The sequence below is a fragment of the Taurulus bubalis genome, assembly GCF_910589615.1.
Source record: "Taurulus bubalis genome assembly, chromosome: 2".
NCBI lineage: Eukaryota > Metazoa > Chordata > Actinopteri > Perciformes > Cottidae > Taurulus > Taurulus bubalis.
The window spans coordinates 4901806-4927155 of NC_136590.1; the positions used below are offsets into that span (position 1 = coordinate 4901806).

The following is a 25350-nucleotide window of genomic DNA, read 5'->3' on the forward strand; positions in this document are numbered from 1 at the left end:
CCAATGCTGTTGCGTCTTCAAGCTGCAGTCTCTCTACCGGCCACTAGTGGGCGACTCCTCTGTTTGTATAGAAGTATATGCTTCATGTGTTAAAGCTGCATTCTCTGTACTGACCACCAGGGGGTGACTCCTCTGGTTGTATAGAAGTATATATAAATGACTCTACTTCTCTTGATGTATTCCCTCAGTAAACATTGTAAACATGAGTTTATGTCTCAATCTCTAGTTTCAAGTCTTCTTCAATACAGCGTGATGTTCATTTAGTAAATTATAGTAATTTAGAGTCAAACAGGCCATAAAGCAGGGGATGCTTTAGGGCGGGGCTACAAGGTGATTGACAGGTCTCTACGTCACTCAGTCACTTCCTTGGAGCAGCATCCTCAGAGAATTCACGTCCTCTGGGTTTACGTCACCTCAAACTCCCTGATATGTGCGTGTGCCTCTGGTATTTGTGTTAATCTACAGCTGGTCATGTGACTATACATACATGTTTATCTGTGTTTAATCGTGTGTCCTCTCTCTCACACTGTCCCAGGTGACGGGAGTGAGCGTGTCCCCTGGGAAGGACCAGCTGGTCGTGTTCCACACCAAGGACAGCAGGGACCTCGTGGTGTGCCTGCAGGGCCTGGTGCCCGCCAACGAGAGCCGCATCGGGGAGCTGGTCGGCACCCTACTTAGCCACTTCAAGAGGTAAGCGGTCGGGGGACAACGGGCATCAAGCGGCGACAGAAACAGGTTTATTCAGGTGTTGAATGTCTCTAAATGCTTTAAATATAAGAACATAGATAGTCCTCACTTTAGTTGGGGTCACACAAAATACTTAACTAATGACTAGTAACTACCTGAATTAACCATGGATAACATTATTAGAACACGTTTATAAAGCACATGTTCACATACGGTCATGGAAAACCTGGAAAAGTTATGGAATTTTAAAATGGTTATTTCCAGGCCTGGAAAAGTCCTGGAAAAGTCATGTAAATGTGTTATATTCATGTGTTCATGACGTTCATTTATGCTGAGTTTGAAATAATTAATATGCTTTTAAAAGAAAGACTCAAAATATAAGATCTATATAAATGTTTATTCTTTTAATCAAACTATTGTTTCTCATTCATTTGTGTCATTTAAGGTGTACTGTATGCTTTGTATTCTCATTGTTAGTTTAAATACTACATTTACTCACCTTTTCATGTTTACACCCAGATTTCACAAAATGTTTGGTCATGGAAATTTGGTTTAAAGTCACGGAAACCCATTGGTCAGAATGTGTATGAACCCCGATTAGTGCATATCTTTTACTAACTCTTTATAAATTAACTTATTAATCATCTAGTAGTTCTTAATACTTAATTTACAAATGGGGCATTCATCATTTATAAAGTATGAAAACCCAATCATGAAATGCATAATCGATAACTGTTCATGAATTGCATACTAATGACTTTCTAATGAGTATTCATGTTGTAATAATGCTTTATAAATGATGATTTAAGTGTTTACTCATGCTTTACTAATGCTAAATAGTGTGTAATTATAAAGTGCTACCGTGACATGGACATAGTTTGCAGATTAAAGGTAACTTTAAGGTGAAGGTGGAGGCCTCATATTTGGTATTTAGCATCTTGTCCTCGCTTAAACCCAGTGCTCTTCCTTTAGTTTAACTTCCAGCAGCTTTACAGAACAAGATGTCGTCTAAAACAACGAGAACATTTCTGTACAAGTGATAAAAAACCTTCTCACGACGTCAGATCCAGCCGCGTTGGCCCAGATGTGTGATGTTGACGGCGTGACGGTTGCAGAGGATTATGGGGCAGATGGAGTGCACCGTCGGCTCTCCTCCCTTGAACCCTCATATTCATTTAATCTGAGCTCAGCGACGCGACGAGGTGAAGGCCGGCGTTCATTTTGTTGCCGTCACACGCTTGTTAATCGTGTCACAATATTTAGCCAATAACGAGGAACCGTTTCCCTTTCGGTGCAAGCGGCTTACGCATAGTTTACAGCTGCACGTCTCACAACTCTCCCAAATAAAACGATGTAAAACAGAAGCTCCAGCAAAGAAATATGTGTGTGAATGAGGTGATTTCATGCATGACTTTGATCCTGTGGTTTAATCCCAGTGGAGGATGACTGTCACCTTAGCTAGGAAACTAAATGCTCCCAAAAACCATCAGTGATGAACTTCAGGAGGTCCATAGTAGCGAGTGAGGCCACGTGGATGAAAAGTCACTTTCTGTATTATTTATTCTGATGGTTGTTCAGACATTTCAACTCATTCTAAATAACAAACGTCATCAAATCCACATCAATCATCCCTTCAACAAGAGAAACACCAAAACCTCCGTCAATCCAGAGTAAACCAACCATCTTGTCATGAAGTAAACTCTCTAATTGAGCCGGGGACGATTCACCAAATCATTTGCGGGAAAATCTGAAAAAACAAGAAATAATTTGTTTTCAGATCTCTTCTGCTGACGTTTTAATGACGCATGTTTTCTGATCACAACATCTCAGTTTGAGTGATTATTGAGCAAACCTCTCCTGTGTGTGTGTGTGTGTGTGTGTGTGTGTGTGTGTGTGTGTGTGTGTGTGTGTTTGTCTCTCTGTGTGTTTGTCTGTGTGTGTGTGTGTGTGTGTGTGTGTTTGTCTCTGTGTGTGTGTGTGTGTGTGTGTGTCTCTCTCTCTTTCTCTCTCTCTCTCTCTCTCTCTCTCTCTCTCTCTTTTTCCTGTGTGTGTGCGTCTGCGTGCGTAATACGGTCAGTGTTTGTGCATGCAGACAGATGTGTCTGCTTATCTTGGTGTGTGTGTGTGTGTGTGTCTCTCTCTCTCTCTGTGTGTTTGTCTCTGTGTGTGTGTGTGTGTTTGTCTGTGTCTGTGTGTGTGTGTGTTTGTCTCTCAGTGTGTGTGTGTGTGTTTGTCGCTCTCTCTCTGTGTGTGTGTGTGTGTGTGTGTGTGTGTTTGTCTGTCTCTCTCTCTCTGTGTGTGTGTTGCTCTCTCTCTCTGTGTGTGTGTTTGTCTCTGTGTGTGTGTGTGTTTGTCTCTCTGTGTGTGTGTTTGTCTCTCTGTGTGTGTGTTTGTTTCTCTCTGTGTGTGTGTTTGTTTCTCTCTGTGTGTGTGTTTGTCTCTCTCTGTGTGTGTTTGTCTGTGTGTGTGTGTGTGTGTGTGTGTTTGTCTCTGTGTGTGTGTGTGTGTGTTTGTCTCTCTGTGTGTGTGTGTGTTTGTCTCTGTGTGTGTGTGTGTTTGTCTCTCTCTGTGTGTGTTTGTCTCTCTCTGTGTGTGTTTGTCTCTCTCTGTGTGTGTTTGTCTCTCTCTGTGTGTGTGTGTGTGTGTGTGTGTGTGTGTGTGTGTGTGTGTGTGTGTGTGTGTGTGTGTGTGTGTGTGTGTGTGTGTGTGTGTGTGTGTGTGTGTGTGTGTGTGTGTGTGTGTGTGTGTGTGTCTCTCTCTCTCTCTCTGTTTTTCCTTTGTGTGCGTGTGTAAGACGGTCAGTGTTTGTGCATGCAGACAGGTGTGTGTGTGTGGGATTGTGTGTGTGTGCAGCTCCGCCTGTGTGTAGCTTCTGTGTGCTCCGTCTTCGCCACCCTGTGATGTTATCTTGTTCCATTGTGGGGCCATTTTCTGGTAGGTGTCGGGCTGAGAAGGGCCGGGCCTCCTGTAATGACTCATCCATCACCCAAACAACACCGACAGAACAAAGAGCACGGCGCCATGTGCAGAAATGTGTGTGTGTGTGTGTGCGAGTGCACGGTGAGGGGGTTGATTCCTGGCAGGCAAACCGCATGCGGCCGGCTCACGTTTGTGTGTCTGCGCCGCATGATCTCCCCGCATGCAGCAGCGCCGCTGCAGCTCCCTGCAGATGTGGCTTCAACCTTTATCTCTCCTTCAGCCCACTGCACTGGGCACGATGTGTGCACAGCGAGTTGGGGGGCTTACAAGAGCAACACTAGCAACAAATACAACACAAGCAACACAAGCAACAAAAACAACAAATACAACACAAGCAACAAAAACAACAGCAGCGCAACAACAGCAACACAAGCAACAAAAACAACAGCAGCGCAAGTAACAACAACAGCAACGCAAGTAACAACAGCAACGCAAGCAACAAAACAGCAACGCAAGCAACAAAACAGCAATGCAAGCAACAACAGCAACACAAGCAACACTCTCTCCTCCTCAAAGTGACAGCGAGGCCGAACAGAGAGTAAACCTCTCTGCTCTGCCGAGGCTGCAGCGGGACGCTTGACTCTTTTTATTTTTGACAGTTTCCAAATCTGGCGTTAATTTGTCTTGAATTTTGTATTTAATTTTTTTATTTAGTGCTTTTACTTTTTTAGACAGTGTCATGGCTGCTTCTTTTTTTATTTATAAAAAGAAAAAAGCAGTTATAGCAAGTTGCTTCGGACTGAAGCGATACAGAGCTTTCGGCATCCGGTACCCAGGAAGATGAGAAGATGACTCTTATCTTATCGGCCATGACACACCAGTGGTCCTGAGAAATTCAGAAACACTTCCTCTTTATTTTGCATAAAAGGGAGGCGGGGATTAGATTCCCATGTCTCCCTCCTCCCTTTCTCCCTCCATCCTTCATTTTCCCCATCCTTCGTGACATTTTGTTCTGCTTCCTATTTTTGACTGTTTCCCCTTTTGATCTCAGTCTGATAAGCTCCCTCCCCTCCACCACAACACTTCCTCATCTCTCTCTGCATCTCTCTCAATCTTCCCCCTCTTTTTCCTCTCCTGGCTCCCCTCCTTCTTCATTTCTGGAGAGGAGGCGATGAAATATTTAAGGCTGTGCTGCTGTTGAAGCCTATATTTAGAAGAGACTGTGTGTGTGTGTGTGTGTGTGCGTGTGTGCGTGTGTGCGCGTGTGTGTGTGTGTGCGCGTGTGTGTGCACGCGTGCGACTGCAGCACTCCCGTCGTCCGCTGCCAAAATAGAAGATAACTCTTCAATGTGTCACACAAAAAAGAAAAAGAAATCCTCTCTTCTTGATTACCACAAATTCTCATAAAGTGGGAGAATGTTTTGCCTGTTTAAAAAAAAAATAGGATTACAGAGACGAGCCTTTTATTCCCAGATGTTATGAATGGATTCATCATATCCTGATGAGACGACTCTCTGGTTTCTGATCTGTTCTCATTTGCTGGTGGATGCTTTTCGCTGTTAATCCAACTGTCAGCATGTTGTGTGTCGTTGCTTTGGTTCAATGTTTCATGATGTTGGATATGTTAATGTATTTAACTTGAGATCAGCTCACAGGAGGTCAGTCCTGCTGCAGGAAATCTGCTCGTCTTTCCCATTTAGCGTAAATATAAAATATCGTCCATTGTGTTGAATTAACCCTCCAAAAATCAGAATGTAAAACAGAAGCTCCAGCAAAAGAAAGGCGTGTGTGAATGAGGTGATTTCATGCATGACTTTGATCCCGTGGTTTAATCCCAGTGGAGGATGACTGTGTCACCTTAGCTCACATTGACGTATACAAACGCACAAAAAGAAACCAAAGGCTTTGGACCTTTTCAAGGGTCCAGCTGTCTGTGGGACGGCATTAACCTCTAAAGAAGGAGGCATGGAAGCACCTTTCCTTCATCATAGCTGCACCTTTCCTTCATCATGGCTGCCGCCTCCATCCTCATGAGCCAACGTGGAGGCGTAACACCCGACGTCCTCGAGTGTCTTGAGACTCCTCGATCCATCGCTTCCACTCGTTCTCCATCAGTCGGCCCACGTCTCCCTCACACACCTCCACTCCGCTTCACACCGTCTCCCCTGCTGAGACCCGGATGTAAAAATAGCTCCCAAGTTGAATTATTCATTCTCTGCAGCAACAGGTGCGTGCGTGCGTGCGTCATTGATGAACCCTTGGGTGCTGTCCATGGTTTTAGTGCTGAAATGGTTGATTGATTAATGAGTGGACAGAACATTTTGATGGGATTTTAAAAAAAAAACCTGACTTTCAGTAGATTTTCTATTTGATAATATACTTTGAGAAATGTTGACAAGATTGTCTTCTATCTTTTTTATTTAATAACGGGGTTCTTACGGTCATGGAAAACCTGGAAAAGTCATGGAGTTTTAAAATGGTTATTTCCAGGCCTGAAAAGTCCTTGAAAAAAATTTAATTCCAAAAGGTTTTGGAAAAGTCATGGAAATGTGTTATATTCATGTGTTCATGACGTTCATTTACGCTGAGTTTGAAATAAATAATATGCTTTTAAAAGAAAGACGCTCAAAATATAAGCAGGCATACATACATACTGTCTATCTCATTTAAGGTTTACTGTATGCTTCTCATTGTTAGTTTAAATAATAAATTGTCTCAGTTTTTCATGTTTATACCGAGATTTCACAAAATGTTTGGTCATGGAAATTTGGTTTAAAGTCATGGAAACCCATTGGTCAAAATGTGTATGAACCCTGTAATGAGCAGCTGAACTAAAACTATTCCTAAATAAGAAGTTTGAACACAATTTAGAGGTAGAACAAAGTAATCTGAGCGTTGGTGTGGTCACCAAAAACCTTGAGAGGTTCAATATATCCAGTAATGATTGTGATGAATTATTAATCGTTTTTTACTCAGCAAAAATGCCAAATATGCCCTGAACTTATCAGCTTTTCCAGCTTTTTCTGTGTCTTAACACCATTTCAAATGAAATATCTTTGTGTTTTTAGACGGTTGTTTGGACAAAACGAACATTAAAAGATGCCAGTGCAGTTGTTTATCGTCCCACTGGGGATAAACAGTGACGCTGCACACAAAGTCTTTAAAGAAGTAAAAAACAATTGTGAATCTGAGTTTTCTTCCAGTTTATGGACGAATTCAAAAGATTTATTGCGAGCAGGGAGCAATCAAAGAGACAATACTCCGTGAAGGTCTGAAGTAGTAAAACTATAAAGTCTTTGGAAGGAAACGAGCCGCGTCAGCAGCTTTGTGAGGCACAATGCTCTCGTCAGCATGCTGAACATGACAACAAGCTGATGTTCATCAGCTCTATTGTTTGGACGTGTTTGAGTTCAAGCCCCAAATGTGGCAATGTCCTTTAGCACCAATCCGCGATAGTTATCCTCTGATGCCGACTGACTGGCAGACATGTTGCCGTCTCTAAAAGCACCAAGAGTTAAAAAGATAAACAACCAGATCTTTTTGTAGCATTTTGCTTCTTCTTCTTTTTGTTTCCTGACACCAGTAATGATTTTGCCAGACTGTAAACCCCTTGGATTAGGGAGTAGTTAAATGAATCAAAGTGTATTGCGGCATGAGGACGTCCTCCCCCACTCTAAACCGCCCACATCTGTCCCTGTGACAGATGTTTACCTCCCTCGTGTCCGTCTTCAAGCATCCGTCCATTCTTTCTCCGTTCTTACTCTCCTCTAACCTCCACCAGCAACCTTTTGTCCTCCTGTCTCCTCCCACTCGCTCCCTTGCTTCCTCTCCTTCACCCCCGCCCCCGTACAGTATGAGTCAGCAGTAGCGTGAAGTCCACAGGCCTTCATTGATCTGTCAGAGTGATGTGGTCATATTCTGCTTCTGCCCTTGCCTCCTCTCCCTGAAGACTTGAACGTTTAGCCCCCACCCTCCATGTTTCCTCCTGACGCTGCAGAAGGGATTTGAGGGAGCGCTAAGCCGGCCGGCTTTAAGGTTGAGGAGAAGGAAACTGGATTGAGAACAGAGGAGGAAACACAGAAAGTGAAAGTGAGGTCGAGGTGGAAGGAAGAGAAGGAAAACGATGCAAACATGTTTTGGAGAAGAGATGTAGAAGATGAGATATCTAAAGTTACACCGACCCCACATTTTACATCTGTTTACCTAACTAACGAAGAAAATGATTTAATGTGGTTTGGTCACATGGCCGATGAATTAATGTGTGATAATAAATCACAATCTCTAAAACAGAGTGCCATATATATATATATATATATATATATATATATATATGGCAAGCCATTTATGTCCTTATTAATTTTGAAAGCATTGCATCTGTTGCTTTAGCTGCAGAGAGAAATGAATGTTTAAAAGCAACAAACTGTTAAAGGGAGAGAGAGGTGGAGAGAGGAGAGAGGGGTGGAGAGGGAGAGAGAGAGGGGTAGAGAGAGGGGGAGAGGCCTTTGTCTTCCTCACCAAGGTCACCTTTTCTGCTGAATCAAATATTTCCGAGTGATAGAAGTGGGCTCCTCCTCTCTCCTCCTCCTCCTCCTCCTCCTTCCCTCCATCCCTCCTTCTCTATTTCCTCTTTCTCCATTAATCACCTTCCCCACTGCTTCTCCCTCCCCCTCTTGTTTTTCACTCCACATTCCACTTCTCCTCCTCCCTCCCTCCCTCCTTCCCATCCTCTCTCTCTCTCTCTTTCCCTCCCTCCCTCTTCTTGGGCGCTGCGGATGCAGTTCCCATGGCAACCGTTGGATCCGTGTTTGGTGTGATACGTCTGCGATCCGTTAATAACCCGCCGGCCCGAGATAATAGCAGCACATCTCGTCCACGGAGCGCAGGGAGGACGAGTGTGAGCGATTAGAGGGAGAGAAAGACGAGATGGGCGAGAGAGAAAATGTATGTTTAGCTTCACTCTGAGAGGATGTCGGTCCTTTTGTGTTGTGTTTGAAAGCATTTAATATCGGAATCTGTGGAGGACAAAAATAGGATTGTTTGGTATCAACGACGAGGTTTTACAAAATAAATCTGTGTGCAGCCGTGTGTTTAGTGTCCACAGAGTCTTGCAGGATGATCTTTCTGCATAAACAATAATAAGTTGGCGCGGTGCCAGGCCAGCGTGTGCGTGAGTACACATTAGAGATAATACTTAAACGTGTGAGAGTGTGTCACAGGTCGTCAGAGGTCGTGTAAGACTGGATGAGTGTGGATGTGGTCTGACCTACTTTCACGCCTCCTTCCCCTCGCCGGTTCTTTCTCTCGGCATCGGGCGTTCGACCCCGTGTTGTGTTTTCACCGTGAAGCAGAAGCACAGACACACACTGAGTAACAGAGGAATAAAGAGAAACCATTACTTCATTAGTCCGTTGGTCCATTTTAACCAATAGTTCCCCGCTGTAGCCAGCTAGCGCTGCTGCTAGTTCCCTGCTAATTAGCCAGCTAGCGCTGCTGCTAGTTCCCTGCTAATTAGCCAGCTAGTGCTGCTGCTAGTTCCCTGCTAACTAGCCAGCTAGCGCTGCTGCTAGTTCCCCGCTAACTAGCCAGCTAGAGCTGCTGCTAGTTCTCCGCTAACTAGCCAGCTAGCGCTGCTGCTAGTTCCCCGCTAACTAGCCAGCTAGCGCTGCTGCTAGTTCCCCGCTAACTAGCCAGCTAGCGCTGCTGCTAGTTCCCCGCTAACTAGCCAGCTAGCGCTGCTGCTAGTTCTCCGCTAACTAGCCAGCTAGTGCTGTTGCTAGTTCCCTGCTAACTTCCCCTAGCTCTTGCTAGTTCCTCGACAACCACCGAAGGTAGAATTATCTTCTGTGTTACAAGTTTTCTGAAATGTCATTATTAAGTATCTTATTCACTGTGTTGACATATTAGAGTCAAAGGTTTTTACAGAGGGAATTATGGAGAATCTCTTCATTCAACAGCGACAAAACTAATCCATTTTCTCCATGTTTTTAGGAATACAATGCTGTTTAAATCAGGTTGTGAATATTATATGAACAAACCCCTCTGTAGAAACCTTCATAATAAATGTAGGAATGAAAGTGTAGAGTTTAGTGGATGTAAGAGCTGCTGAAGTGGAGATTTCTGGATCAGTCTGAGAACAAACTCATTGAGAGAAAACAGCCTTTTAAAATGGCGTTCCAAATATTAATAACAACCACCGAGGCCGCAATTAAACTTCAGAGGCAGAGACATGTTAAACGAATACTCATAGAGAGAGTGACCTTTAGTGAATCCGGCGACACTTTTCTCCTCTCGTTTGATTAAGGCTTAATGAATCGCTTCCCGAGTGCAGAATCCCTCAAACGGTCAGAGCTAATTACAAGAGGGCCATTTTGTTCACATGTATCGTGAGCTCTCGTGCTTTATTGCCTTCCCGCTGGAGGTTGTGATGATCTTTAGTTAATTAAGATGCTCAAACGTTAGAAAATAGAGACAAATTTGTATTTTAACCCTATTCCCCTGTAGTGTCTTCAACATCTCTTTAAGGAGCGTTTGTATTTCAGGATCGTTATGATTTTCGTTACCGAGTTTCTTGATTGCAGACAAAATACCAAACTGAATATTCCCCCCGTAGCCTCGCGCTCAAAACGCTAAACGCATTTAAACACAGTCCCAGTCCGTGATTGCGTAATTAGTCTCCGTCTCAGTGAATCAGACGCTTGTTACAAACAGACGGAGAGCAAATTAAATGAAAAGATCAGCGCAGATGTGTGTCACAGATTAGGCCCAACAATCATTTGATTATTTTTGGTTTAATTATTATGAATTTCGTCACAAATATTATATATGCAGCATTTCTATTTTCTTTTCATCAAATGTTTATAGATTTTGTGGATATGAATAAAACAGTGAAGAACAGGACCAAAACAATTTGTATGTGTGTTTATGCACACACACGCACTCACCTAAAGGATTATTAGGAACACCTGTTCAATTTCTCATTAATGCAATTATCTAATCAATCAATCACATGGCAGTTGCTTCAATGCATTTAGGGGTGTGGTCCTGGTCAAGACAATCTCCTGAACTCCAAACTGAATGTCAGAATAAGAAAGAAAGGTGATTTAAGCAATTTTGAGCGTGGCATGGTTGTTGGTGCCAGACGGGCCGGTCTGAGTATTTCACAATCTGCTCAGTTACTGGGATTTTCAGCGCTCCAGATTGAACATTAACTGCGCAAAGCAGTCAGCTGTACTTCACATCTCCACCTCATTCAACCAGACTTCAGTGCACTTGTTCAAGCCAACATAGACTGGACTTTTCTCACTGAGTAAGAAAAACTGAACTGAACAAGATCAAAAGCACGTATTGCTTTTGTATAAAGTTAATCAATTGCTGGTGTTTAACATACATCTTTAAGGTAAGCAACAAACTGAACATGACAAAAGAAGGAGTGGCTTGTCCCTTACAGGGACCCTTACTACTGAACATGACAAAAGAAGGAGTGGCTTGTCCCTCACAGGAACCCTTACTACTGAACAGTATGTTGTTCCCTGATAAAAGACAAATGTTTCTTCTTCAGCATGATATTAAGCTGTTTTACATTAGAATAAAATAGTCTATAACATCTGAAAATAAATACAATATGTAATTGAATGACCAGTCATATAGAAACATTCAAAAAATAAAATGCATCTTTTTTTTCTTCCCTAGCATATATTTTAGATTTATATACTGTTGTTAACTTGCTGTTGCTCCAGAGGGCCTGTTATGTTGTTCTGATAACAGTACTTTAAAATAAAAGCGCGCAATACACTAGTTTTTACTTCATTATTGAATTTGGCGCATAATGATTAATCGCAGAAAAATCATGCGATTAATCAGTTAATTTTGTTCAACTTTGGCCAGCCCTAATAAATAAATATATATATATATATATATATATATATATATATATATATATATATATATATGACAGTCAACAGGGGATATGAACTATATTCATGTGCATCTGCTTGTGTGAGCTATATTTAATCTGCTGCTGGCCACTTTCTCTCAGAGTAGCTGCCTCTGCATTCCCATCGGAGTGCTCCTCACACTGAGTGTGTGTACATAACGGTGTGTGTGTGTGTGTGTATAACGTGTGTGTATAACTGCCGTCTGCCTTCTTCCTGTCACTTTGGATAAAAGCATTGGTTAAGTGCTGATCCAGTAGGATACCTTGATATCTTTTAGGCCTCTACGTTTACCCCCATGATGAGACCCCGAGCACCTCATGTTCCTCATGTTCCGCCCGGCAACAGCGCCGCACCATCTCCCACTGCCAGACCAATTATGACCAGCCTCGGCCTGCTCTCTCCTCCTCCTCTCCCTCCTTCACCTCCTCGCTGCCTTTCCTCCCTCCCTTGATCTGGTCTCCGGTCAGCTTCTTTCTGCTGCGTTCATACTCGTCCTCCCTTTACTCCCATGAATTATTCTCCTTCATTGCATCTCCTTCTCCCCACCTCACCTTGCTTTCTCCACCATATCCTTCCATTTTTTTCATTTATTATTCTTTGCTTTTTTTATCCAACCTTATGTGTCGTCCAGCCCTGAGCAAAAATCAACTCCACTGACACAAAGAGATACATAGACTGGCTTTGATCCAACAAATACTCAAACCTTCACGTCAAATGAAGCACAAAGGAGTCCACAAACCATTATAGATCGACTTAAAAGGGTTTTTTAAACGTCTAGGACTTCATGATAGACATGCACGTCCCTGCTGGAGACTCCTTCTGGACGTCCAGACCTTCCCACCGCTCAAAGGAAAACAGCAACCTGTCAGTGGAAGGAAAATAGATGAGCCTTTGATTGACGTATTGATTGCCTTTAATAAACAGAATTGGAGACACGGCCGCTTGAGAAGTGAGCGGTCTCCCGTCAGTAATGAGCAACTAATTGAGGCCGCCTGTCTTTTCCCTTCTGTTGTGTCTGTTGTGTTGCGGAGCATCGATTCACCTAATGTGGTTTCAAGTCCATTCAGCCTTGAAGATGGCGGAGAGTCGTCCTGAAAGGCCAAACACACGGACGACCAGTGGGTAGGATTGAGCTCACTGGTCACACACACTCGTTTGTTTAACACTCCAGCTGTGTGCCCATTGTGGCTCCGCAGAGTGCGATAGCCTCCACCATCTGCAGAGGCCTTTTTTGCTTTGTATGTTTCCGGGTTTGCGTTTCATCTCCCGCTGATCCTTTAAACAAAGATGTGTAGAGGTGAGACGCGTGTCCTTTTGTTTGACCGCAGCATCTGTGAGCGCCGGCCTCCTCGCAGTTATTGACCACCGTCCTTCACCCGCTTTACCCCTGTGGGAAAAGGAAGCTTGCGGCTCCAGATGCCGGGTGGACGTCGGACTGGTAGTCGCTCCTTCTTCTGCGGCCCTCGAGGGTTTTGAAAGCGTTTTTCGGCCGCAGGAGGTTTGTCTTGACCAGAAACGGCACCCGGCTGGCTGGAGATGTTTTGCGCACGTTCTTTATTCAAGGATTTAGGGAAAGGCTCGGCTTTAAAGACCTATGAATATCCTTTTATTAAACACCCCAAAAAGACTTTGGATTCACAAGGTCCAGTAGGATTGTTTTTATCTCTCAGTTTAAAGTTTGAGAAACACGGGAGCGTCTCTATACATCATGTTTTCATTCTTTTAATGTTTATTTGATTTTGGGACAAACACAATCTACATCCAAGGCATGGATACTTCTAATTTCCAAAGGAAGAGCTTTAAAATATGAAATATAATACATGTGCACAGAGTTAAACTACATTTTGTTGTCCTTTTTATAGAAACAGTGGTACGACTTGCCGGAATATGTGTGTGTATATATATATATATATATATATATATATATATATATATATATATATTAGTGCACTACACATGAGGAGTCTGACCATGTGAACACTCGCAGAAAAGATACAATATCGTTGTCATAATCTAGCATCTTTGGGTTTTCCAGGATGTGACATCGGTGCCTTTTATCCAATATTTTTATTGCTCGATTGCATAACCTCTCAAGGGGTTTAGTCACTGATTAATTCAGTCCTTTTAAGATGACGTTTAGAGCTACAGAAGAAGAAAATATGATGTGTTTACTACCCCCCCCCCCCCCAAAAAATGGAGAAAAAGAAAGTGCAGCAGTTGCTCAAAGCGCTCTAATTCCCTAAATTTCTGCAGTGGAAGTAATCGAGCCGTTGATGAGCTCTGGAGCCGCGTGATGACGGGACGTGATTCAGAGTTTCCTGGAGCTTCACTCACACCGGAGACGTCAGGTCTAAACATCAGGGCTTCACTTTGGACCGTTCTTTGTGTTCGTCTCCTGCAAATGCAACGCACACATCGCTGGAACGCACAACTCAGACACACTGCCACACATGCATTCAGAGGACGGGGATTTAAACCCTTTGTCTGGGTTTCCTCTCTCTTTGCATGTCGGGTGCAGAGCCGATGAAACTCGAGACACACTGTTATTTTTTTTTATTTTTTGTTGAAGCTACAGAATGTTTGTTTTTCAGTTTGAGGGATGTCATCCAAAAACCAGAGGACTGGGAGATAAACGTGTGAAATATTAATGCTTTCCCACTTGAGGTTCACAAAACGGCGTTTTATTCCAGATGTCCCAGGGGGCCCTCGGGGGGCCCTTGATCGTCAGCTACTGCAGCGCCGCAGATCTCGCTTACTGTGCACAAAGAAGCAGAAGTCCTAGCTTAGCATAGCGAGTATATCTTGTGTTTACGGATTTAAAACGGAGCCTCGTGGGAGTTTTGGAGATGATCTCTCGCATGCAACATTCTTCCTCGCTGCTCACCTTCGTCCTCTTCGTCTCCCCGAAGCAGCTTCCAGCCTCTCAACCCTCCACTTCTCCGATTGACCTCGCTTTTTTTCCCCTCCCTCTCTTTCCCCTTCCATACACGTTTGAATCAATTTTTTTTTTGCTGTCAGTGCATTCTCTCGCCCCGTTCTTTAAATGACCTACTTAGTAATCCCTCCCGTTGTGAGTACAGCTCTTCTTCTCCGTAAGGAAAGATAACAACCCGGGTTCTCAGCTCAGTCAATACTGCACGCGAAGGCGGCCTTGTGGTGTGTGTTTGACGCTCCAAACCTGCTGAAATAACCCGAGGCGGTTTCTGCAGAAGATCCTCGGTGCTGCTTTAGATCCGGTCGTGCCTCCAAACATTTGACTCTCTGCAGCTTGCAGCCGTCGTGTCGAGCTCTAGATGTGAAATTGGAAATGTGAGGATGAAAATAAGTATTTATAAGGAAGTTAAAGAAAAGAGAGAGAGATGGTCCTTGTACATTGAGAGGAGACATGATGCAGAAATGATCTTGAGCTCTGCCTCTCCACTCTGCAGTTGCAGTGCGAGTCCCAAAACTTTTTGGGAACAGCGGTGCTAATTAAAGAACTGCACTCGGAAAGCCTGCGGGGCGGCTCTCACACTTTAAACTGGGGCGCGTGAGGCCGGGGCGGTTTCATCGTTCTCTCTTTGCGCCGATCGTCCAGGATAATAACGTTTCCTCCCATTTTATATATATATATAAAAAAAAAAAAAAAGGGTTTAGCTCCACTGTGATGCAGGTTTCCTCTCCGGTGTCTTATTGTTGCACGTGACACGCGTGATGCAGCCGTGTGAGACGGCGAGAGGAAGAGGGATGCTGCGGCAGGTCTGGTGTTGGAATGAAAGATGCATGTAGAGTTAAGTGGACGGATGAAAAGGAAGACATGAATGTGGAAAAAGATCGACGGCATACAGGAATGTGGACTTCGGCATCTCTACTCAAATATCTCAACATAACTTATTTGCCACACTAGCAGCATCGGCTGGATTGATTGGCTCCCGTTCATGGTTCCCAGACGATGAACCGTCCAACGATTCTTTGACATTTTTGGTGAAGATTCAAATGTCTCTGTGCAGCTATTTGATCCTTTGTCATGAAATTCATTGTCGTTTTATAACCAAATACCTGCTTTATACCAATCCCACGTCCCATCAGCCTCAGCGGCACATTGTGTTTCGGGATAGTTAGCATGCGGACGTTAGCATGCGGGCGTTCCCTCAGTACAGCCTCACGGAGCTGCTGGCGTGGCTATTGACCCTTTCAAGCTTTATAGAGTATCTCTATGTGTTGTACTGGCGTGTGGTAGCGTGAGCCTCCGCAGATGATGAGCACGCACAAAGATATTCATGCTCAACGCACTGTTGGTTGCATTATTCTCAAAATGTACCGTGTATAAGCGACGAGTGTAACCGGTAAAACCACTCGAACCATGATTTTCTCCACCGCCGAATGTGGAAAACAAATGTACAAAAAGAAAACGTGGAATAAAAAAAATAAGTGCTTCAAAAGGTACAGTTAAAATATGAACCAGAAGATGATTTCAGTCTCTTGCAGCACGCCCATCTTTTAAAATAAGCCATCTCCGTACTGTTAATTATCCACGTTTGAAAACATAATAAAAAGATTGCTCCTGCAGCGGCTGAAGAAATGTGGAGCTGCTGCTTTAATGTGCACGAGGAGTCTAAAGCTGATCCATCAATCATACAGACAGCGTGGTTCTGTCTGCTCCCTCAGTCCTGCCACATGGTGCCTGGTCTACACACACACACACACACACACACACCCACACCTTCCTTCATCTCAGTGTGGTCTCACCAACTGAAATATTGATGTGAGGAGACGGTGGTTTTGCTTGCTGAGGGAGGCGCTGGGGCTCCGACAGATCGACAGCATGGGTTCATCCGCTACTCCCTCGGCATCGACCCGCTGCAGCACAGGTGTGTGTGTGTGTGTGAGTGTGTGTGTGTGTGTCATGTGCACACATGCTGGATGTCTTTTTGTGTGCCTCTGCAGTCCGTTCCTTCAGTTTGTTGCGTATTCTTGGCTCAGAATCTGCCCCGGCCGTATTCGCCTCTTTTTCTTCACAATCCGTCTCCGTTTGACGTTTTTTCCACTGAGGAAAATATTTGCCTCCTTCCTTGGTGTCCTTGATAATTGATTAAATAGGATGACGCACAGAATAGTAATGACCTCTCTAATTGAACGGCAGGGAGAGTTGAGGGGCTGCTGATGCTGATCTGAAGCACGAAGGAGGATGAAGTCACGATGATGTCACCTGATGCGCTCTAATGCGCGTGTTACGGCCTATAGAACATGTCCAGGTGTAACCAAACCCCTGGAAAGCTCTGGAGTAACAGTGAATACTATTTACTGACATGAAGATGGTTAACAGAAATAAACGTGGAAGCTGAAGACATCAGGTTCTCTGTTCTAACCACATGTCTTCATGATCACATGATACTTGTGTTTTTATACTCAATGTAAGCTTCATACATGTACTATAATATACACTCCTGGCGAGTGCAAACAACTGCAGATGTCAAATTATTGTCAATAAGAACATTCTCTTGTATTCAGCACCAATTAAATGTATTGATAAGATAAGATAGTCCTTTATTAGTCCCGCAGTGGGGACATTGCAGGATTACAGCAGCGAGATAGTAGTAAAATAAGAAACAAGTAATACATATAAGTAAACAGTAAAAATAATTCACAATAGCACTATTATATACAGACAGAATAAACAAGTATTTAAAAATGTATTCATACTGCACCAGTTAAAGTGATTGAAGTGTTGTCATGTAGAAAGACTGGACTGTGTTTGTGTGTTATAAATATATATAATACATGTCCCTCTTTTCATGCAAACACTTGTAGTGCTTTCACACTATAAAATATATAAATGTGTGTGTGCTGAATACAAAATGCGTGACATCCGATCGTTCTTGCCACATTATGCGAATTATGCTGTGAATTGAATTATTGGAAAATAGTAAATGTATAAATTGTCTGCTCACCTGACAGCGGGATGACTAAACAACGGACAGAGTGACACACCTCGTATTTACCTGACTGTACCTGAACGCAACACAGGATGCCTCGTTTATGGCTCCTCTCACGAAATCGTGAAAACAAAGAGAACCGACCTCTGGTTACTGCAGCAGAGAGACTGCCCCCTTCCAAAAAACTGACCTGGAGGAAAGTCAGTGGGCGTAACAGCATTTAAATATAAATCAGGTGCTTTTTTATTTTTAGATGTCTTCAAGCTTTAGTCACAACTCGGTGAATAAGAACCAGAGTCAGTGAAGCTTCTGAAAAGGCCTTGTCATCATGGCTGGAAGTGAGGAAAGATCCAACTTGGATCAGCTCCTGAAAGTCCTGAGTCTTTATGGCAAATCCCCTTCCCTCCTCCTCCTCTTCCTCCACCTTCAGCCCATATATTATTCAGCAGCAGAGAGCTTGGGGGAGAGCCAGGTACACTATTAGAGGGATGACTCAGAAGTGGGTAATCCTGGCTCCTCCACCTGAACAAATTTTGGCTCGTCTCCTCGCTGCCTTCATTTTCCTCTTTCCTTCACTCTGGTGCCTTTCAGCGCCTTTTACTCGATATTCTCGCTCCTATACGTTTGTTTTTCTTTCTACAAACCCTCTTTATTCGCCATCCTTGAGTCTCTATAATTTCTGTCCATCAACTTCTATTCTCACTGCTATTTCTTGCCTCCTCCCCTCTCATCCTCAATCCCTCCAAGTGAAGAGGAGATGTTTTTGGGAGCAAGTGAGCCTGGACTCGCATGGCATGAAGGGCAAAGACACACAAAGGGGCCCCATAGGGAGGAGGAGAGAATTGATTTTCCATCCAATGGAGGACTAAGTCTGCCCTCGGGACGACTGGCTCTGACCGGCTCCTGATGGGAAAGGCCAGCCGATGACCTTCAGACTCAACTAATCATGTTTTTTGGAGAGAAAAAAAAAATATTCAGAGATGTTCTATTGGTTTTTAAACGGAATACCAGACTGGATTTTCTTTTTCATAGGCAAACTTTGGGTCCCGGTGGATCAGGGAGGTGTGTGTGTGTGTGTGTGTGTGTACTTCAGTGAATGTGAGCCTAACCTCGCAAGGAGCCCAGCTTAGCATCCCCTCTGGCGCCTTCGCTGAGATGGAGACGCTCGGAGAAAGAGATGTATCACAACAACAAACGCACACGGCACCATTGGCTGGCCGGCAGCCATGACAGATGGGGGCGGGGGGGGGGGAGTTGCCATGGGAACCAGCATCAGCGCTACCCAGATCCTCTCCTCTCTCTGCATAAGCCCGAGATGCAGAGAGGCGTCTGCACAGGAGCGCGGCGTGGGCAGCGGGAGCCGGTTGTTTGTGACTTGAGTCGGCGGCGGCGAGGTTCGCGAGGTGACAGAGAGCCGTCGCCGCGATCAGTAACTGTGTCAGTGAGAAAGTAAAGTGTGTCACGACGAGCACTCGGCCTCCCCTCCTTTACATCCACACTCTCCACCAGAGAGCAATTATCACATCCATCTTCACGCTACATGTTCCTCTCCCTCAATCTCTGATTGAGCAAAAGCAGCAATTTCTGCTTTTTTTCTTCTCCTCACTATTTGATTCCCATCATCGATCTTGTTTTAAGAGCAAACGAGGCAAAGCACCCGTCGGCCTAGAAAAGGGTCTAACTAGATGTGACGGGCGCTAAAAGCCGATCCAGCCCGACAACGCCATGTGGATCATTACTTCAGCAGCACTCCTGCTGCATTGCTTCTCTTATTCATCTTCATTTTCTCTGTGTGTTTGTGTGCTGAAACCAGGCGGTGAAGCCAATGCTAAAGTGTGTTAAAGCTGCATTCTCTCTCTTGACCACCAGGGGGCGACTCCTCTGGTTGTATAGAAGTCTATATAAATGACTACTTCTCTCTTGATTTATTCCCTCAGTAAACATTGTAAACAGGAGTTTATGTCTGATTGTCATGATTAGTATACGTAAGACAATGGGTCCTTCGAAAGTACAGTTGTGTTTTTGTGTGCTCAAGCGTTTATATGTGCTCAAGCGTTTTTATTTATGCCCCCAAACAATTGTGCATATGAAAGTATTTACAGTTGTGTGTGTCTGTATGTCTGTCAGTAAGTGTGTGTGTGGGGTGGGAGTGGATACATGTGATAAATGTGTGAGATTATGATGCTTTGTGGGAGCAAGAATGATTCATGGTCTAAATATCCTTTTTAGACTTTTGCTCACACACACGGGTCACTAATGTATCTGCATATTTTATTCCTGCTGTGCATTAAACTATGACTGAATGTAATGTGAAACCACTGAGGCAAGCTGCTTCCACATACACTGTTTATTATTATTATTATTGTGATTATGATTATGCCGCCTGACGCCTGCCAGTAACGCCCTCTCTCTGCTCCCCGTGTCTGCAGTGAGAAGAGGAGGCTGCAGGTGAACATCGCGAGTCCCATCCAGTGCAGCATGAGCGGCAGGAAGTGCACCGTCATCGTGGAGCCCAAGATCAACCAGCCGCAGCCCGACTTCACCAAGAGCCGGTCCGGTTACATCCTGGCGGTTCCTGGCAACTAAACCGGGCCGAGGAGGGAAGAAGAAGAAGAAAAAACAGGCCGGGATGATGATGATGATGATGATTCACTTCTTATTTGCAGATCTGCTGACGATGTGACGCGTTAGATAGCAGCTCTGGAGGAGGATTGTGGTAATTAAATCCTCAGAAATGCAAAGCCATGCCAAATTTGACCTGTTTTGAATATTTCTATGCAATGCTACTATAAACAGGAAGTGTACAATATTATGCAAAACGGTGTTAGCTAAACAGGGTTTCTTTTTTTTTTTTTATGCACCGAAGTGGAGTTTTTTTTTATTTTTTATTTTTTAATCAATGTTTCAAATGATTTGCTTTGTGCAATATTTACTTTATAGGTATACGCAATATACAGTATGTGGTAATCAAGGTGACAGCAGATTATGCCCCTGATGTTGCATAATATGAAAAACAAATCCAAAGGCTTTGCAGGAGTTTATCATCCGTGCAGCTCCCTGTGCAGGAGCCCTGACACATGAAGTAAGAGGATATTTATGTATGTATGACTCTGATTTTTCAGATACTCTATTGATTATCTGCTCTAAAAATAGAAGAACAATGTCTTTTTGTGAAATGTATTCTAAGGAATAATAATGTTATTGACTTTAATTGAAGACTTACCTTCCTATGTGGTAAATGAAAGGAAACGCAGCGTCCGCTTTTGAGTTGTGTTCAGTGTTTACAATCGCATACGAGAACAGCGACGACGCGATTCAGTGGTTCAGTCGGTGTCTGAGGCACAAACTCCAAATCCATTGTTGTCAAAAGACGTAGAGTGGGATGTGTTGAGCATATCCTGAGCATCGCAACCTGCGACATGCAAAGATCTATTAATTTAAATCCTGCTTTGTATACTCTTCTACTGCAAAGTGTGTGCTTTTTATAATACTCAAACTGCTTATATATATTAAAGGTTGGAATATACTTCATGTGACGGCACTTATACTGCGTTTAGTATAACAAGAGGACTAAAACTGAATAACGGAAGGCAAAGATGAAGACGATAACCAAAGCTTTTCTTTTTTTACGAGAGGTATTTTGAGCTCATATTTTAAGTTTATCAGCAAAGTGTTGCTGGCCAGTACTGTATGATCCCACGTGGAGTCCAGCCCCTTGAACGTCTCATTGTGCTGTCTTTGTGTCGAGTGAATAGCCGAATAATATGTTCCTTTTTCATCAGTTTGCAAAAAGAAAAATGTCCGGTAGCACAGAAGCTCATAAAATGGAGATTTCTGACTTCACACTGTGTGTTTAATATTAATATCCATCTGCAGATTGAGAACACGTGGCGTAAATATATATTGTTTATTTCATCTTTTAAAGACAAACAACCAACCCAGTTATAGTAAGGTTAAAAGTTCATTCTTGACCTTGGAAACAGCAGTTGCTTTAGAGCGGGGCTACCATGTGATTGACAGGTATCTACCAGAACGTAGGCGCCACTCTGGTTGCAAAAGAACAAGATGGCGACGGCTAAAATGACAAACCAATGGGTGACGACTGCATTAACTTCTTATATACAGACTATGAAATAATGACTTTATCGACTAATAAATACCATGTGACGTGGCCGAAAGCTCCAGAAAGGCAACTTAAATATTGCGTCTTAAATTTGGAAGTAAAGATGTTTCTGTTTGTTTAACGCTGAAACCAACTCTGCTGCTCCGACTTGAATTTGCTCGATAATGGGTTCGACGTGATGGCGTGACCGTAAAATGTCACAAATCTTTAGGATGGGGAGACGAGGGCGGCATCCCATCTCTTGTCTCTGTGCAAAGACTGACTGAAGAGCACTCGGCTGAGGAACGACAGACCAGGGTTACGAATCGCAGCTCCCTCGGCGTCTGGCCTAGTTGTCGACTTTTTAACGGGAAGGGAAAAAAAACTTGTTAGCAATCACTTTAGCCACAGTAGCCCGGCTCTCTGATCGTGTGCACGTCTGAACGAGTCGTTTATCTCAATTAGTTTTGCGAGTGCCCCCTTGTCTTTTGAGGGAGGCAAATCTCCATTCTACCTATCTGACCTTGTCCTGCGGCTTTGATGCAGAAAAGAGTTGTTTGGGGGGAAACTGGTGCATCCATAGTGTGTGTGTTGAGGAAGTGACATTGGTAGCGTTAATAGATTTATATGGAGCTCATAGGCGTGCGTGTGTGTGTGTGTGTGTGTGTGTGTGTGTGTGTGTGTGTGTGTGTGTGCGTGCTATAACACTGCAGCTCTCCATATCTTCAGCATGGTAATCTCCCACAGGGCTTCTCCTCTCCTCTCTGCTATTCATGCTCATCATTAGGATGGACTCCATGTCACTTCTCACTTCAGCGCTTCTCTCTTTTCTTTTCTTGAGGCAATAAAAAGAGGGGGGGGTTGGGTGAATAAAACCTTGCTTGGCCTCCTCATCTTCTCCACTCCCATGCTTTATCTCCCTCCCTCCCTCCTTTTTCCACTTTCCTTCCTCTTGTCAGATCACTTTGCTCCTTGCACGGTTCGTCTGGCTGCACCGTCCTGTGGGGCAGTAGAGGTTTTTCTTCTTCTCCATTTTGTTGTTGTTATTTTCCTGCTTGGAGGCGTGGAAATACAACCGTAAACTGCACCAGCAACAAGACGAACAATAGGAGTTTCACGTAGCAACAGAAAACAAAACAAGATGAGCATGTTAACCTAAAATGTAAATACTATGGCTATATATCTTAAGTATTGTCAACAAATTCCCATAAACAGCCCAAAACCAACAGTACGCTGTGTCGCAAGTCAGATACTTACGTTAGTACAGTTATATATAGTACGCTGTGCACACTAAATACTTAGCGACTGCTGTTGGGGGCTAACTTCTGATTTACGACAAGTCTGGCTAGTTAGCTAGCTGTCCCCTAGTTAGCTAAGTAGCCAGCTGCCCCCTAGTTAGCTAGCTGACGAACAGCTGGCTAGTTAGCTAGCTGTCGCCTAGTTAGCTTTTCTAACCAGCTAGCTAACTAGGGGACAGCTGTCTAGTTAGCTAGCTTGCTAATTCCTATATGAAAGCACGGTGGCATTAACTAGCCAGCTAGCTAACTAGGGAGCAGCTGGCTAGTTAGCTAGCTGGCTAATTCCACTGGGATTTAGCAGCGCTGGGTCTCACTGTCCCTCCGCCAACTTAGCTACTAAGGTAGCATTATTGACGAGCAGCGTTATCTTTTTCCGGACCACATCATTAAAGATATATTTACTAAATCAACCCCATGAACAATGTTGTCTTCTATCCGACAACCGTAAAGAGGTATTGAACATTTGAATTGTGTGGTTTTCAGTGTCGCAACTGCAACCGCTGCTGCAACCATCACTTCACGCCACAAAGCCAAGATGGCCACCGTTAAGGGTGACAAGTGTCATTTTATTAGCCACACATGTTGGTGTGAACGCACGTATGCATTCAAGAGGCTCAGAGGTAGAACATAGATCAGTCTTTGATACACACAATACTTGTTATTTTGCTGATGGAGTATGGCATATCATTACTTTTAATTGTTTGGTGTTCAAACCCAGTCAGCGAAGATTCCTTTTCAATTATATTGATTATCAGCTTTACAGCAAGTGTAAAAATCACAAGCTTTTCCATAATTACCCCTTTATAAATGGGCATTAAAGATGGTAAAATAGGAATGTTAAGACTAAGACTTGTGCCATTATGTTCTTCCCTTTTCTCTTTTCCTCTAGTTTTCACAACAACACTTTTATCAAGCCCGTCCATGTTAGCCAAAGGGTAACAAATTTTCTTTTGCATAATTTATTCCATACTCTGTGGCTTTGCGCAAATCTGTAAGTATACACCATTAATTCATTATGTGCCTAATTTTGTATTTCGTTTATATTTTGCATATTTGTGATTGCATACAGTAAATATCCTGCAATATCCAGACCTAAGTCTAAAGGGAACTTCACTGTTGTAACACCTTTTTTTTGTGCAAATGTATTCTGTATACATGCAGATTGTGCATTCCATGATGTTCCATAATGAAACATATTTCATTAATCATTTTATTAATAAATGTATTTGCATCAACAGCTGCTGCTTTTGGTCGTTTTCTCAGCTCGTGTGTGGGTGATCGGATTTAAACTATGATGTCATTATTCTGGGTATATCGTGCTCGTGTTTCCCGAGGCCGTACTCTGTGATGTGGCTCTTCGTTGATCCACCCACCGACAGTTGTTTCACCGGGTGACGTTGAAACAGCTAAAACCCCTGCAGTCGGCATGACGACGCCGCTTCCCACTGCGTGAGCCATCACCAACGACCTCAGCAAGGGTTTTATAATCCACTGGTTGATGGATGACTATCTGCTGTGAAGAGTGGGATGACTGGGAGTTTTTTTCCCCCGCAGGGCAGTGGCTAAGTAAGACCGCACTGAGTGACCCGCTGGTTAAATAAATGGGAGTTAATGGATGGAGAGTGATTTGCAAAGACTGAGCTGACGTGTGTGTGTGTGTGTGTGTGTGTGTGTGTGTGTGTGTGTGTGTGTGTGTGTGTGTGTGTGTGTGTGTGTGTGTGTGTGATTATCCACAATTTTTGTTTTATTTTGTTATGTATCTAGCTACCTGCCAGGATAAGTAAGTATTTGTAAGCAATATCTGCAAAGGTTTTCTGAAATCTTTAAGTTGAATTATCTTATTCAATTTGTGCAAATGTACTGTATATACATTTCCAGAAGATGAATGGAAGTAGACTTCATTTTGTTGACATTTAAGAGTCAAAGGGTTTTAACAAAGATAATTTGGGATATCTTTTTGTAAATCAGAAAATACTTTCAACAGGCATAAAAATAACATTTCTTTAGGTTTTTATTAATAAAATGCTGAAAATCCAGGTAAAAATTATAAATGAACAAACCCCTCTGTAAAAACCTCCAGAATATAGAGAAGAATAAAACGTATTTACATAACGTTTCGAAGACACTAAAAGTGAATAGGGTCAAATAAATGACTAACAGATAGCAACTTAAAACCAATTGATTACTGACATTAAGACAATTATTTTATTGTTTAAATGCTAACCTTTGGTGAATTTAGGAGAAATCTACAGACTCAAGTAGACAAAGTAAATAAACACCTGAAGGTGCATTTTCAAAGTTTTATTTCCACTCTTCTGCAAGAAGGAAACATTGACCTGTTTACCCTCGCAGTGTCTCGCCTGAAGTGTTTTTCTTGGGTTCTTAGTTTTTCCCCGATCAAACTGAGGCTCTACGTGTAGAGGGCATTATTCTACTGTACTGTGGTTTCGGGCATTATAAATAAAACTTGACTTGATTTGATTGATCTCCTCCCA

General features: G+C 43.3%; 1 protein-coding gene across 1 annotated transcript in view; it reads left to right on the top strand.

The window, feature by feature from the left end:
* The window catches only part of myo1d (myosin 1D), a gene marked incomplete at both ends in the record, with an annotated part of 79733 nt that extends 59692 nt beyond the window's left edge, over positions 1-20041 (top strand). The window contains 2 exons of the mRNA XM_079214093.1: positions 536-690; positions 19885-20041. Coding sequence (XP_079070219.1) covers positions 536-690; positions 19885-20041 — 312 coding nt within the window. The remainder of the gene's footprint in view (positions 1-535; positions 691-19884) is intronic.
* Positions 20042-25350: the final 5309 nt, after the last annotated feature.